Genomic DNA, 17,312 nt, shown 5'->3' with positions numbered 1-17,312 from the left:
TCTCTGCATGCTGTATCTGCCTGTACACCAGCTACCCCATCCTCCAATCTGTAGCTCCAGTTCCCATACCCCTGCCAAGCTAGTTTAAACCCTCCAAGAGCTCTAGCAAACCTCTTGCCTAGGGTATTGGTGCTCCTCCAGTTCAGGGGCAACCCATTCTTCCTGTACAGGTCTCACCTTCCCCAGAACGTGTCCCAATGATCCACATATTTGAAGCCCTCCCCTCCTACACCAGCAACTGAACCACATGTTCAGCTGCACTCGCTCTCTATTCTAGCCTCACTAGCCCGTGGCATTGGTAGTAAACCCGAGATGATCGTTCTGCTCATCCTGCCTTTTAGCTTCCAACGTAACTTGCTAGGTTCACTTTTCAGGTCCTCATCCCTTTTCCTAGCTATGTCATTGGTACCAATGTGTACCACAACTTCTGGCTGCTCCCCCTTAAGAATCCCATAGGGGTGATCCAAGACATCACTGACCGTGGCACCCCGGGAGGCAACATACCATCCAGAAGTCTCGTTTGCGACCACAGAATCTCCTGTCGTTCCCCTACCCATTGTATCTACTGTCACTATCGCTCTTTTATTCACCCTCATTCCCTTCTGAGCCACAAGTCAGACTCAGTGCCAGAGACCTGGCCATTATGACCTGCCTATGGTAGGTCTTTACTCCAACCCACGCCCCACTGCCCATCCCACCCCAACGGTATCCAAAGTGGTATACTCATGACGGGAACGCCCACAAATTCATTTTAATTTACAGTCAGCTACAAAGTCAAATGATCACTGGGTAGGTTTCCCTTTCCAATTCAACTGCTCTCATGTGGTTTCCACCAGATGAATGGAATAAAAATTCATTGTCAAATAGCTGATCATGCAATACAACTTTCTCAATGCCAAAATGTCAAAAGCAAGCACTGAGATGTGCAAACAGAATTGCTACAACCCAGGAGGTAAGTCTATTATTTGTGCTAATTCTTTAAGAACTACACTTAAACCCAAACCCTGCCTACTTCCTGCAGCCCTGCACATTTTTCAGATAACAATTCAATTCCCTCATGAATGCCTCAATTAAACTCCACTACACAATGCATAACAGATCCTAATTCGCTGTATGACAAAGTTTTCCCCTCATGTCTCCACTGCTTTCTTTTGGTAAATATTTTAAATTTGTGACTTGTACCTGATCCTTCCACCAATGGCAACAATTACACCCAGACCCCTCATTTTGAATATCGAAACCCCTAGGGAAAAGATCTTAACTTGTACAATAGATCGACACTGAAGTGAGTAGCACGTGGAAATCAGACTGAGGTACAAAGAACAAAACAGTATAATCACAGGAACAGGACCTTTAGCCCTCCAAACCTGCACCAGATCAAGTATTGATACTTTGCATTCCGCAAGCGTACATCCCAACATCCATATGAAACAGAGATGACAACAAATTTTAAATTGCATTTCAGAAACCTACTGGCCAATTGAATATACTTCTGGATCAAGTGATCAAGGTAAAAATTGGAACCATTTGATAAGTGGATACCCCATTTCAAGAGAACACGTGCTTGCGGAAGTCAGAGCTAAGATGAGCTAAAATTTTCTTCAGTATTTTGTGATCTTGTACACTGAAGTCAAGTGCACACTTTAATATGCCAAAGTGAGAAGGCATGGGAAACCTCACAAACGCACTTATTTGTGAATTATTATGGGTTTCATGAAACTGAATAAAAGTGCTACATGACATTCATATGGCCAGTTATTGAAACATTTATTTTAATCAATTACAGCAAACTCCAATTTGTTTTTAAACCAGAAGGAACCCTTCTGAATTACTCTTATCACAATTGGATCAAGACGAAAATTAAAAAGGTTCCTAGGATCGTTAACACTCAGCATACATGCACAAACACTGGGGAAGGTCAGACTCAACCTGTAATGTTGGAAGTAGTTAAATACAAATTAACAGTAAAAGCACCGTTTAGGTTTAGAGAACAAGTGTTTGTACAGCCAATAGCAGCCAGGAGGAAAGAGCATTTTAAAGTGGTGAAATGTTTGTTTTTTTTTAAAATGAAAAAGATATTTTAGCAACAAAAAGTTGAATGAAAACACTAATCCTAGACATACCTGAGGTAAAGTTTCGAAGAGATAACCAAAAGCAACAATGATCAACAACACAACTAAAGCAGATATTCCGCCAGCAATCTACAAAAACAAAACAAAAAATCAAATAAAAAGACCTGGAAACAAAGTATTCTTCCCCTCGCCCTCCCAAATCAGGATTCATAGGGTTGTCATATGGTTAGCTTCCAAAGATCAATAGTAACTACCATGTAATAGTTGCTTGAAGCAATATAGTATAGCTATATTAGCTATACTATTAGCTATAAATAGTCTCAAGTGAGCTTCCCGTCATGATCTTAGGTTAAAAAAAGTCACTAGGCACAGAGCATTAAAACTAAAACTGGAGACCTTAGCAACACTAATTAGAATAAAGGGCCATAATGTTATAGCCCAAATGAAAAGCCAACATCTGGGGATTAGTATGATTGAAGAGTAGAATATACTTAAACATAAAATGAAAGCAATACATAAGACCATAAGACACAAGAGCAGAAATGGGCCATTCAACTGATTCATTCATTCAGGCAACTCAACTGAGACAAGTTGTTAATAAAATGTGAGGCTGGATGAACACAGCAGGCCCAGCAGCATCTCAGGAGCACAAAAGCTCAAGTTTAGGGCCCAGACCCTTCAGAGGAGGGGGATGGGGTGAGGGTTCTGGAATAAATAGGTTTGGGGGGGGGGGGGGGGGGGGGGGGGGGAGGCAGACCAAAGATGGAGAGCAAAGAAGATAGGTGGGGAACGGATAGGTCAGTCCAGGGAAGACGGACAGGTCGAGGTGGTGGGATGAGGTTAGTAGGTAGGAGATGGGAGGTGCGGCTTGGGGTGGGAGGAAGGGATGGGTGAGAGGAAGAACAGGTTGGACTGGTTTTGGGATGCAGTGGGTGGAGGGGAAGAGCTGGGCTGGTTGTGGGGTGCAGTGGAGGGAGGGGACGAACTGGGCTGGTTTTGGGATGCGGTGGGGGAAGGGGAGATTTTGAAGCTGGTGGTGAAGTCCACATTGATACCATTGGGCTGCAGGTTCAACCCTGCAGCCCAATGGTATCAATGTGGACTTCACCAGCTTCAAAATTTCCCCTTCCCCCACCGCATCCCAAAACCAGCCCAGTTCGTCCCCTCCCTCCACTGCACCCCACAACCAGCCCAGCTCTTCCCCTCCACCCACTGCATCCCAAAACCAGTCCAACCTGTTCTTCCTCTCACCCATCCCTTCCTCCCACCCCAAGCCGCACTTCCCATCTCCTACCTACTAACCTCATCCCACCACCTCGACCTGTCCGTCTTCCCTGGACTGACCTATCCGTTCCCCACCTATCTTCTTTGCTCTCCATCTTTGGTCTGCCTCCCCCCCCCCCCACCTATTTATTCCAGAACCCTCACCCCATCCCCCTCTCTGAAGGGTCTGGGCCCTAAACTTGAGCTTTTGTGCTCCTGAGATGCTGCTGGGCCTGCTGTGTTCATCCAGCCTCACATTTTATTATCTTGGATTCTCCAGCATCTGCAGTTCCCATTATCACCGAGACAAGTTGCGGCTGATCTGATAATCCACAACTCCACTTTTCCACTTTCTTGCACCCCCCCCACTGCCGACATCTGTTTCTTCTGCAGAATAAAAGTAATCTGTCTTGAAAATACTTATATGGCCTCAACAGTCCTGTGACAAAGAATAAATTCTTGAGTCATAAATTTGACCCCTTATTTTGAGATTACGGCCGTTACTCCTAGACTTTCCCACAAGAAACAAACCTTCTGCATCTACCAAGAATGTTGTATGTTTCATTAAAGTTCTTCTGTATTCCAACGAGTACAGGCCTAATCTACTCAACCTCTCCTCAAAAAGGGTCCCTCCGTATCTGTTATCAGCCTGGCAAACATTCTGTAGTCTGCCTCCAATGTTGGTATATCTGTCCTAAGATAAAGGCCTAAAACTGTTCTAAGTGCTACAGCTGTGGTCAGACCAGTCCCTTGTGCAGTTTTAACAACTTTTCATACTTCATTGGAAATAAAGGCTAATATTCCACATACTTTCCCTATTACATCTTGAACTGAATGCTAGCCTTGGTGATTCATGGACAAGGTCTCCCAAACCCTGCTGTTCTGCAGCCTTCCGCAGTCTTTTGCCATTCAAATATTATTTAGCTCAATTCTTCCTGCCAAAGTACGTAACCTTTCATTTTGCCATATTATCTTCCATCTGCCAAGTTCTTAATCACTCACCTAAAAATCAGTCTGCACAGGAAGAATCATTCTCACCACCTGCCTTCATATCTATTGTCAATAAACTTGGCTGTAGTGCATCAATTTCCTCACCCAAGTCATTAATATATATTCTAAATAATTGTGATGCCAACCTTGCAGCACTCCACTAGTTATTGGTTGTCATTCTGAAATAATTCTCTCCTTGTCCCAATTGTGTGTAATTAGTGGGCCAATCCTCTAACCATGCTAAAATTCTGTCCCCAAACAGTATGGGCTCTTCTCTTAAAAATGAGTTTCATGTGTAGTGCCTTATCAAATGCCTTCTGGAAATCCAAAGATATCAGGAGTTAGGATGGTTTGTTAACTTTTCTAGAATTGCAGTATTGAGTGAAAATGAGGATTAAAAAGGAAAACATATAAGAGAATAATCAAAAGGGAAATATCTAGGATGAATACTCAAAAGCAGCAGTGAAATCATTTAGAAATTAAGCAGGCATCATGCAACTGAGTAGCACTGTGGCTTAGTATGTTCCTCAGCTTCTAGAAGGATGAAAATGGAACTCATTTTGAAAGTCAGAGGTTTTGACACTCAAATTAGTGCTGGATAGAGTATGTATGTATCAAAGACTATTTGTGCTTGTTTGCTCGTGCGCCTCACACTGCATGACATCAGTTTACAAGGGATTGGTATGCAGACTGATGCTGCCAAACAGCAATTCAAGGCTATTCTCAACTACAACTGTTATCATGTTACTGTAGTCCTCTTGCGGTCAATAAAGAATCTCTTTTTAGTTATGTTTCCAGACATGTGTTCCATTAGGTCTGGTCCAACATACACAGCAGATTTCTGCAGAGTGTAATGGATACCTTTTCAGCAGAAATTCTACTGCTCTTTCAGGGATTGCAAGAGCATCAAACTGAAACAAAGCTGCTACACTCATTTACCCCAAGGAAGGTCCTACACCCGTTACTGGTCAAAGTTAAAGCAGAGCTGGATGTAATGCTGCAAAACAGATATCATTTCCCGGTTAGGAAGCCGACTCAGCTGCCAGCTTGATCAATGCTCCAAAACTGAACAGCTTTGTCAAAGTCAATATAATTCAAGACAGTCAGTTGACAAAAGCCAAGCGAAAAACAAACTCATCAGAAGCACACTTTTCACTCAACCAAATGCCAACAGGTACTTCTAACAAATCCCTCTGGCCTAGGAGTCCAAGATGCTGACCATAATTGTTACTTTGATTGTTATTGCTTTAAATTGACCCTCATTGAGCATATTAACAGCCCCAGGAGATATTTCCTATGAGGTGTTTTTTGACCAGTGCCAATGCATTGGGCCTGCGTCTCAAAATGCCTAAATCTACAATTTCTGAAGGTGGAAAAATTATAAAAAAGGGGGATATTTGACATCTGGAGAATATTTTGATCCAAGGGTCTACCTCAGATTCAAGCTAACAGTCAAAAAAGGTATTTTAACGTCCAGCAGAGTTTGGTCTCAACTTGAAAAATATAAAATTTTGTTCAAATATCTTAAATTCTATGGCCATGTCATCAACAACTGCACAGCAACCCATTGAAAATTATGGTGGCCAACTTTCTGAAACTCAAGAATGTTTTAGACATTTAGCATTTCCTAGGCATGGTTAATAAGTGGTTAAATCTCTCTCAAACCTCCCGGTCATCACAGAAGCTGCAAGAGGCCTGTGGAAGCCAGTGGAATTTTGCTGTTTGAGTGGGGGGGTGTTTCCAGCACCATATGTTTACTTGAATAGATTAAACAATAGTCTCTCATAATGGGCTGGCCCATGACAATCTCAAATTGTCCACTGCCAGAGTGGATGCCTCTTCTACTAGCCTCGGAACTATTCTTATTCAACTCTAATCTGATAGTATTAGAAAAGCATCAGTTCACTTTGCACCTTGCTTCTTGACAGACAGAGCAAAAAAAGTATGCAGTCATGTGGGCCTGACTGCTACATTTTCAGGTGGTAATTGACTTCAAACCCTTGAGCATCCTTTTTAAAATGTCAAAAAGAGATCAAGATACTCATGTGAATCCAGCAGTTTATGCTGCAGCTGATGCACTCAGTCAGAAACTGTCAGTCTTTATGGACTATCCTCAAGTTAATGAAGATGCTAAATGTGTGTTCAAGATACTTATGACAAGGATACCAGCCAGATCTTGGCACAACTACAGAGCCTCAATTTTACAAATTGGCCTCTAATTTTAAGTTTTCTACCTTGGATAGTACCTTGAAACCCCATATTACACATGGTGCAAACCACAGAATAGGTTAGTCAACCACCTAAATTAATTGGTTCAATTCTCAGTATTGGGCTGCAGTTTTCCTTGGCACAAGGTCAGCAGGTTTGCATTAGAAACGGATAATCCAAAGATGAAAAAGCATCACTAGACAACTGAAGTGAAAGGAGTATCATCCAGACTTTGTTTGGTCTCTTGTGGAAATAGGATTGTTCTCATTTGGCTACTGTCACTCACGGATGACCACTTCAAATACCATATCCGAGATGTTGCTAACTGCTTAACCAGTCCACAGGCCATTCACTCTTCCATATTACTCTAATCTATGGAAAGTGGACAGTACAGCTTCTACAGGAGTTAAATCCACGAATAAGAGACTTTGGGGGAAAATGGGGAAGGTTAGAAAGAAAATGTTAAATAGAATTCCATTTAGTTAAATGTTTGTGTGTTAAAGGTCACACTTTCAGACATGAGAATATATTGGGGAAAAATAGTGATAGGTTTATCTGCATATTCATTAGACCTAGAGACAAGTTGGGATGTATACATGACCTAAAAGTCTGCTACTGTATCTATGTAAATAAACAATTGTTTAATGAAACCCACTACTGTCCAACCTGCACTTGTCTGAATACTTAACCAACTTAGATAAAAATAAAACAACCTATAACCCTACTTGCCATATAGAAGAACTATCAGCCGGTAGTAACTGTCTTACGGCCTTGTACGTCGTCAGATCAAACTAATAAACACCCTATGAAACAAACATTCTATACTTTGTCTAGTGTGTAAAGAAAAATTTAAAAAGAACTTGCTTATCTAAAAATTAGTTAATGCTTGCCACCGAACAGTACAGGCTGCAAGTTTATACCTCAGTTTTTCCTCCAGTGCTCTCTTGTACAAGGCTTCGAGACATTGAGGTGGTGACAGGAAATGTTTCGAAAAAGGATCCAAAAGTATTGCAAATACCTAATGCAATAAGTTCCTAGAGAAAGATTGAAAAAATCTGTTTGAAAAGTTTGGAAAAATATTACATACATTTTCTGATAAAGGATAAAGTTGGCAACAAACATGCAAATGGAAAATACGTTCAATCTTGTTATTTTGCACAAACTGTTGTCCACTTTAAAAAAGTGAACATGCTATTTGGAAATCGATATACAAGATAACAATGTTAAAGATAGAAGTATTCTTATCAGCATTATATATCTATTCTAATGCAAGGGTTAGAAGGACACTCTTACTCTAAGGGTCCCAGTTTATAGACAAGTAGTTTAAAGATATTGCTTTCTCCTTATTGCAACATTTCCACCCTTCATCATCCAACCAACCTAATAACTGTATTTGCAACTGCATTGGCAGACACACAACCAGTCAATAGGTATAATGATGATTCAAATAAATTTATGCAATTCAGGAGATTAGGATAACTTTCAGTGCGTAATACTTAAAAGTTCTATAACAAATGAAAGTTTCCCCAACAAGGCCTCAGGTGTCATTACTAGGATGCCCTTTTATCATGAGATTTGCCACAGATTTGATTATAAAATTGCGGCTATAAGACTGCGCATATTACCTGATTACCATTTACGCTGTAACCATGCTTCATAGCAAATATTTTTGCCATTGATACAGTCATTGAGAATCCAACTACTGCAATTGTAATACAATCCATGAATATTTCAGACAGTAGATTGAAGTCAGGTAGAACTGGAGCCCTCAAACTGAAAAATGACAAATACACCAATATTAGCTGCTCCACATTCAAAATTTTGGGACCATTGTGAAACTAGAAAAACGCATTCTAAAAAGCAGACTAATTAACTGGCTTGTGACCATTATGATGAGCAGGCACAGAAGGCAAAACATGTGATTGCCTGCATCAGTTCACAGAATAGTGAAAGTTAAATTTCAGTAAAACTAGAACATTTATGGAAGCAGGGTAAAAACTGCACTCCATTCATTTAGGAAGTACAACAAATGAACAGTGGCCTTGATCACATCACAGGATAACAATCAAGGATCAGTGCTGAATTTGAGACTGACACCAATGTTAAACAAGAACTAACAGGAGAATGTCATCTTGTGCAAGCACGACAAAGGCAAATATAGAATATTTTAAATTGAGGGAACAGGACAGAAATATATTGAAATTGATATTAAAAAATTCAGGACAACACTATTTATGCAAAGAAAAATTTCAATGAATGCCAGTGTAAAGGGAGAATAAGCTTGAGTATTTATTAATTATCTAATTAAACTATGGATGGTTTAGAATACAATAGGTATACTTTTATTTCACCCACAGGGCATGGGCAAAACAATAAAAGGGTCTAGCAATGGGTCAACTGGTACCACTTAATTGTGAAACAGAAGGTTGTAAATACAAGTTCTACTTCCGTGATTTCATTTCAAAAGTCTAGGCTGACACAGTAGCCTAGTACTGAAGGAATTCTAGGTTTTCAGGTGTCATCTTTCAGATGAGATATTAAACCAAGACTTGTCTGCATCGTCAAGTGTAAGATTCCATGGCACTATTTCAAAAAGCAAAAAAGTTTTCAACTGTCCTGAATTGTAAAGGGAAGGCTGCTATAGCCCTAGTGGTTTACAAGACTGTTTTCTCCTGAGAAAAATGACTGGTGGCAAGTTTAACCAGAGGGTGAGGAGATAGGTTGAGAAGGCAGAACTTATGGTAACCTCTAGTGATGTGGGATCTGAACCTACATGGTTGGCATCACTTTGCACTGCAAATCTGCCAATTAGCTAACCGCAAATACTGAGCTACATATAATGTCATATACAGAACAAATAAATAATTGAAGATTTGGAAGAACAAAAACTATAGTAAGGAATCCTTGCTGAGAAAATAAAATTATTCAGGTTTAATGAACATATTCAATGATGACCATTCCCCTTTTAATGGACTATTATAGAGTCAGAAGTTTGAAATTATTTTAAAACATTACCACTGCTAGATCATACTACACAATGATTCAGTAGACATGGCGGCCATTTGGCCCAAACTGCTTATGCTGCTCTTTGAAAGAGCTATCTAATCATTCCCAATCTCTGCTCTTTCTCCATAATTTTTCCAATTATGGACACAATTTCCTCTGAAAATTACTACCAAATCTACCTTCACCATTTGTTCACAGATTGTATTCACTAAAGTAAAATTGTCACATCTGTTTCTATAAGTAGCAAGGCAGAAGTCTTAACGTATTGACACAATGATACTTTATTTCTATCTGTTGAAAACGTCGAGCTGTCTCAACTTATTAATGGTAATGTGATCCCAAATGGAACTGATCACAATAGGCTACTGTACTCCACTTCTTTCTGGACATTTACAAGCAGAATTTCTTCTTAATTATTTTTACTTGAGCGATTAGAATCCCAGACAAAACCTAATTCAACTTGCTCAATATTGTATCCCTAATCATCTCCAAGTTGAGAGTCAAAGGAATTGCAGTAAATATTTGAAACATGAAACATTTACTGCCAGGGTTATTTACGTCCAAATAGTTTGAACAAGCATAAACTTGTACATGGGAAATTATACCTTGTAAATCATGCATTCTCTAATAGCTGGTTCTGCCCTATTAACCCATACCTTAGTATTTCTGACAACCACTTGCTGGAGGCTAATTCATGACCAGACAGGAAAGTCGACTAGCAGTTTATTTTGCATGCTCCAAAAAAGTGACAAAAAAGCTGTCAAGTACTCGAGTGAAATTTGGTGCTACCAAACAATTTGCTAGCACCTGTAACATTTGGGATAGCTAACTCTTCAATGGTTCATACATTTGGGGTGACATCTTAAACTAGGAATTCTGGTCTAACCTTGATTCTTGAAGAAATTACATCCTCTTCTTCCCACTCCAGTGCTACAAAGCAATAAGTTTATCCATCCTAATTTAAAGACTTGGGTCACTCCCCACATTGTTCAGTAGCAAAAACATGTAATATCTCCATCCCACCCCTGGAAAAGAAAACAGCCTCAAGTTATGAACATACAAACAAGGAGGAGTAGTAAGGCACTTTGCTCTTTGAGCCTGCTACACCATTCAATAATTTCATGATTGTCAGATCAATCTCATATCCTTCACTCCCTAATAACTTTCATAATTCGAAGTTCATTCCTATTCAGGATTGAACCAGTGTCCTCACAACACTACATTCTCATATGCAAATAAATCCACTGTCATCCATCCCACTTCAATCCAGGAAAGTTTTACTTCATTGACCTATCATTTCTGCTGTTAGTACAGCACCAGAAGTCTAGGCCAAAGACATTCACCATTTTTCCACACCATGTAACCTCTTGTACTCCTTTCCAATCAAGGTCATGTTATACTTACGCCTTCTTATAATGCTTTTAAAAAAAGACATAGCTTTGACTTTGTATGCAACCATTGGATGTTTTGAATAGTACTGTAACATTCTGAAACAAAATTTGATTAATTAGCCCTATGTTTTCCCTACCCAGTAGGTATACGACCAACAACATTCACGTCATAGTTCTCATGCAGGTTCATCCCAGCAGAAACACCGGTGCCAATAATTACCTAAAAGAGAAAAACAAATTCATAACCAATATTTGAATTGGGAAAAAGGTATTGCATCAAAAAGTACTATAAAAATTTTTAAAATTGCTTCCATCTCTAATCTCCCGTGCTTGACTTTTTGACTGGTTTCTAGAACCAATTTCAAAGAATTAAGCAGCAGGGGTGCAGTTTGGATGTGATGGAAAAGGGAAGAAAAAACCAGAATAAAAAGGGCATGGCTGGGCCACTCCAAAAGACTGTTTAACTGGCCAAGTTCACTAAGTCACAGCTCAGAGGTGCCACACCCACTTGAGAGTCAGAAGACTCGTTAAAAAACCACTCTAGAAATTTATTACAAGCATACAATGATACAAAACAACAGCAGTTCATTCAGTCAATCATGTTTATACTGATCCTTTTGAAAGAGATGTCCATTTAGCTTTCATTATTCTCCCATTGTAGGTTCATCAAGATTTTCCAAATTATTGACAGTGCACTGTCAAAAAACTTCTCATGCCAATTGCTTTATTTGTCCCCTCTGGTTACTGAGCCTCCAGTCAATGATCACTATTTCATCATTTATTCTATCAAAATTCTTGATGATTTTGAACACCTCTATTTTAAACTCAGACTTATTTTGCTCATCTTTAGGAAAAAGAATCCAAATTTTTCTAGTCTTGCTCTGTAACTGAAACCTTCAGTCCTGGCACAATTCTAGTCTGATATTATAGTGAAACTGAAAATAAAGGTCATCCTTCAGCTGTGCTGTTAAAGCAGAGCCCCTGATTGTCCTCAGGTTAACACAAAAAAAGGGCTTCTTTCCATGATATCATCACAAATTAAAAGAATCTTCCCCAGTACCTTAGCAATGTTGACTAAACAAACAAATTGGCTGCTTGTTATTGTCTGTCAGATCATACAGCGAACACATTGATATCGTTGGCTATACTAGGACAGTGGGTGCAATACTTATTACAGCACTTTCTGTAAAATGAGGTTTGTCTTAAGGTCATAAATGGAGAGATACAAGTGCAATTTTGTCAGTCAAGTCTAGACAATAGACAATAGACGCTGGAGTAGGCCATTCGGCCCTTCGAGCCAGCACCACCATTCATTATGATCACGGCTGATCATCCACAATCAGTATCCTGCTCCTGTCTTATACCCATAACCCTTGATTGCACTCTCTTTAAGAGCTCTCTCTCTTTCTTGAAAGTATCCAGAGAGTTGGCGTCCACTGCCTTCTAGGGCAGAGCATTCCATATATCCACCACTCTCTGGGTGAAGACATTTCTCCTCGACTCTGGTCTAAATGGCCTACCCCTTATTTTTAAACTGTGTCCTCTGGTTCTGGACTCACCCATCAGCGGAAACATGCTTCCTGCCTCCAGACTGTCCAATCCCTTAATAATCTTATACGCCTTAATCAGATCCCCTCTTATCCTTCTAAACTCAAGTGTATACGAGCCCAGTCGCTCCAATCTGTCAACATATGATAGTCCCGCCATTCCAGGAATTGGCCTCTAAAGTTAGCCAATTCTACAGTTGCAGTCACTTATTGGTGGGTGAGGAAGATTACCTTCAAACGCTGGGGACAGAAGCAAAGAAATGCAAGTGTTGAAGGTACAGCCCAATTTCCCTTGTGCCTTACATGTCAGCTGTTATGTTTCACCTAGCCTGCCATTAATAATTCATATGCCTAAAGGACTTAAGGAAATAATTTGAACCAAAGTGTGAATATGGGTGCACCACTGATTAAGACAATAAATTTCTAAATGATGTTTGGCAGCAGAAACAATGTGCAAGCTAAAGAAAAAAATTCAACTTAAAAAGGGAACAAAAAGAATTTTCTTACCATGATAAGTTCAACAGGGATGGGAACTGGAAGCTTATCTTTGTATCGTAAATTTATTTCTTTTACCACCAGCAGGAAGACAATACAAATTGCCCCAACAGCTACTGCTGTAACATTACTTCCTTTAATATTAGTACACACAGCAATAAAAGTCTGGAATATAAAACAGAATTGGCCATCAACAAAAGGGACTTGAAAAACTAACATGACATTTTAACAAATGTGACATTTCATCTTGAGCAGGCAAATAAAACAAGTCACTACTCTACCAGAACACCTCAGCTCACAGAAAATGAATAGCCAGAAAGAATAAGATTCATCTTTGACTCAGAAGAAAAGTCAGTTTTTAGGATGTGAAATTATCACGTTCGCTATTAAAAATAGACAAAAGTGAACACTAGACAAATAATTAAACAAGTGGAAAAGTCAATTCAATTTTTTTTTCTCCAAAATTCAATTCAAAACAAAAAAAAAATTTATGTTTGTGAAAATAGTTTTTTTTAAAAAAAGCTGCGTTAGCTACTTACATTAATTGCTGAGAGTGGCCCACCAAACCTTTTAGTTTTGATTCCCAGAAGATACTTCAACTGGGACACAAACACGTGCAAAGCTGCAGCAGCAGTGAAACCTCGCACTACAGGTTCTGCCAGGTAAACAACCACGAACCCAAATTGTATAAGCCCAAGGCACAACTGTTTAAAAAGAGGGGGACAAATTAATTTGATAATATCTGGTTTATTTCGATCAAAGTGAAATAAATTTTACTTTGTCATCACTCTCTGCTGACTACACCAGGTTCCTTGAACTAGCAAAGCAGGACAGGGTTACTAATTCCAAAGAAAATTTATCCATTGCAGCCACACAAAATCTAATTATAGTCAATGTTTAATCAAAAAAAAAGTCAATGCAGACATGTACCAAAAATTCACAGTAAAGCACACAAGTTTACATTGCCTTTTTCCTTGACTAGCTTAATCTCCTGATTACCTGCATAATTCCTGAAAGAAAAGCTGTTGCAGCTGCTATTTTAACTCTCACTGCAGCTCTCGTTTCATGAAATCCAGTGTAATTAGTTGCATTCATAGAAGTAACATCAAACATTTGATCAGGTGTAAGTCTTATAACAACACCACCAACCATCAAACTGATTACTGCAAAGGGACCTAGGATAAAAGTACAAAAAAGGTAACTTTGCTTGGAGATTAAGGCCAAAAAGACATCAATTAATGCTAAAGATTGTACCTTAGTTGTGTATTTTTAAGCTTGTTCTTCTTTCTCCAAATTCCAAAATATTAGCAAAACTTTTGATGATCAATGGGTAAATAAGATTCTGCTTCGAGTATGCATTATTTTCAACACACTAAGTATTAAACAGATTCTGATTTGGGTATTAAATTTGGAACTTCTCAAACATGAACTTAAATTCACCGAAGTTTGATTTACTCAATTTTATTCATAAAATGAGCCTCAATTAGTTACTTTTGTGGCTTTTTACTCCCTTGATCTCAAAATTATCTGATCACTTCCTTCTACCCTCATACTGACCTTTTTCCTAGTCTGTTTAAATCCCATTTCCAACCACATTTCGTTCTGGAATAAACTTTCAGGCCTAGCCTTTGGCTTGTGATTTGCCATAAAGATTCTGCAGGTTTTAAAATCTATTCTGCCATTCCATCATGTTCACTTCTGATATTCCCTTCCCCCGCTAACTTCTAGTACAATCCATATTTTGCTTAGGTGCCCTTGCAGCAGTGTGATAGTGTTCCTACCTCAGGAGCAGAAGTCTCAGTTCAGGCCCCACCCAGAGAGGTGTCAAATCATGCCTGATTAAGTGATTTCCAGTGCAGACAAGAGAGCTGGAATGACATCCTTCTGCAATTCTCTAACACCTATCAATATTCTGGCATGACCATTTGTCGTTTCAAGTTAGAGACACAGACAGTTTGGGACAAATGGTTAATCATCCTAGATCTAGCTGGACTCCCTTCATATACTCTACGAACAAAGATGAATCCTGGTTTCCTTAATGACCATGAACTTGCACTCTTAGCCCCCTACCTTTTTTACTGCCAATAAGTCCTTCATGAACTTTGTAATTAAGAATGCGGCCATATATTCTACCTCCTCTGCTGAATTTCACCGTGGCCCTTACCATCAGGATCAAGCTGCAGAAACGCTTTTCGGCCTCGAGCCCTGAGCCAGTGCCTAGTTTCCTTACGACTGACACTCATGATCTCTTAAGGCATTTCTGTCCATGAATACCACAATTTGCTCCCTTGAATCCACTAAACTTCATTTCACTGCTTTCATGCTGTTAGTCATTGCATGTGCATTCCAAATCTCAGATAGTATCCTCATTCCATTCAAAACAGCCACGACAAGCCTCAAAAATACTCACTCGATCATTTTACCAAATTACTGTCTAAACATCATCTTTTCCTTTTAAATCCTTAAGTGTATTGTCAACATTCAAATCCATGCCTATCTTATCCGCAACTCAGGTTGTGGATTTCTTTCCTGCCACAGCACTGAAAATTGTAACTGAGGTCACAACATCTTCAAAGATTGTGGTCAACTATCGACCGCTGTCTTCCCTGCAACCTTTGACAACAAAATCTCTTCACTAGGATCCAGGTCAGTGGGACTGCTCTCAAGCGGTTCTACTCAAGAATTATTCTGTCACAACCAGACAACTTACAAAAAATGGTTTTCCTTCCTTTTAGTGCCAATCCCTTCTGGCTTCCACACCAATATCCCACCCCAATGTGATAAAATCCAAATATGCAAGATCAGGTTCAGCAGACACTTAGCACCTAGTTCTAATGTGCCACTAGTTCCTCAATTCTTAGTGCTGTCAGACAGCTTGTCTGACACCCATTCCAGCTACTAACTTCTCATCATTAATTGAATCCTCTTTCCTGTCTCAACTTGCAACAAAAACTGTTCTCACCGAGTTGGAGAAACCACAGATGAGATCAGCTTTCAAGTTCTACATCCTCACCTTCACAAAAACTAACTTCCATCTCAAATGTTTCCTATTCATGTCTATTCATGCATACTTTCAACACTGCCAGATTCAATGATCTTCTGATTGGTATCCTTTCCAAACTTCAGTTAGCCATTTTCTCAAATTTACAGACTTTATGATCCATACTGGCTTCCAATTCTCCATGCTTCCATTGTTGGGTTCAAGATACATCATGGATGCCTCTCCTCCCAACTGCATTCCAAGGGAAGTTTCTTGAGCACCCTCCCGGTCCCTTTGAATCACAGCTCAAGCCCAAGTTTTTTTGATTGGCTTATTGCCAAGTGTACCGCAATAAAGGCATTTCACAACAAGCAAAGGATGTACAGATCAAAAAGACTTAGAGGCATACAGGTTACATTATTTGAGGCTGGCCTCAATTCAACAGTCTGGTAACAGCCAGAAAGAAGCTGCTTCTGTTTGTGCACATTCAGGCTTCTGTACCTTCTTCCTTGGATGGCGTTGTAGGTCATTACCAGTGTGTGATGGGTGTTTGATGGTGTTTGCTGCCTTCCTGCAGCAGCAAGCTATGCAAATAGAGTCCGTGGATAGTAGTCTGACTTCCAGGATGGTGTGGCTGTGCACACCACCTTTTGTCTTTTCTTGTGGTCCTGGGCAGAGCAATTGCCATACCAGGCCATTAAGCACCCAGACAGTAAGCTTTCAATGGTGCATCTGTAGATGTTGGTGTGGGACGTTATGTATGTGCCAAGTTTCCTCAGGCTGTTGTGCCTTCTTGACTGATCATCTACATTGGAAGTCCAGAACGGGTCAGTTATCACCAAGGAACTTGATGCTCCTCTCATTCTCAACCTCAGTTCAGTTGACATAGATAGGGGCATGTTTTCCTCCTTTCTTTCTGAAAAGAATGATGAATTCTTTAGGTTTTGCCAAATTTGACAAACTGTTTTTTTTTGCATCACATTACCAAGCCCTCTATCTCCCTTCTGCATTTTGCCTCGTTCGGTATCTATACCACTATGGTGGTTTCATCAGCAACCTTGTAGATGGCATTCATTTGCAAATTGGCACCACAGTTGTGGGCATACAGGAGGCTAAGGCCACATCCCTCAGGGGTCCAGTGTTGTTATTGTGGAGGAGGTGCAGTCACCTATACTCTCTTACTGCAGCCTATGGGTCAGAAAGCTGAGGATCCAGTTGCAGAAGACAGAGCAGAGACCAAGGTCATGCAGGTTTGCACTCTAGATCCAGGATCTCTTCACATTCTTCAACACCAACATTCCTGACCAATAAATTTTTTTGACACTACTCAAAAAAAACTCACTCATTCTTGTCTAAACCC

At 39.8% G+C, this 17,312-nt stretch overlaps 1 protein-coding gene across 4 annotated transcripts in view; it reads right to left on the bottom strand.

Annotated features, from left to right (window-relative positions):
* Window positions 1-17,312, bottom strand: part of slc26a5 (solute carrier family 26 member 5) — a 73,114-nt gene that overhangs the window by 28,357 nt on the left and 27,445 nt on the right. For 3 of the 4 annotated variants that reach the window (XM_059654564.1, XM_059654565.1, XM_059654563.1), the window contains 7 exons: window positions 13,972-14,147; window positions 13,512-13,676; window positions 12,985-13,137; window positions 11,068-11,150; window positions 8,159-8,306; window positions 7,454-7,567; window positions 2,124-2,201 (listed from right to left, as the gene is read on the bottom strand). In XM_059654564.1, the coding sequence (XP_059510547.1) occupies window positions 2,124-2,201; window positions 7,454-7,567; window positions 8,159-8,306; window positions 11,068-11,150; window positions 12,985-13,137; window positions 13,512-13,676; window positions 13,972-14,147 (917 nt within the window). Of the gene's footprint in view, window positions 1-2,123; window positions 2,202-7,453; window positions 7,568-8,158; window positions 8,307-11,067; window positions 11,151-12,984; window positions 13,138-13,511; window positions 13,677-13,971; window positions 14,148-16,453; window positions 16,869-17,312 lie in introns of all 4 variants that reach the window. The other variant, XM_059654566.1, reaches the window with a different exon arrangement.

This window comes from Stegostoma tigrinum, chromosome 25 (assembly GCF_030684315.1).
Source record: "Stegostoma tigrinum isolate sSteTig4 chromosome 25, sSteTig4.hap1, whole genome shotgun sequence".
In the NCBI taxonomy this organism is placed as follows: domain Eukaryota; kingdom Metazoa; phylum Chordata; class Chondrichthyes; order Orectolobiformes; family Stegostomatidae; genus Stegostoma; species Stegostoma tigrinum.
Note: the sequence above shows the minus strand (reverse complement) of the source record. Positions and strands in the feature narration are given on the sequence as shown.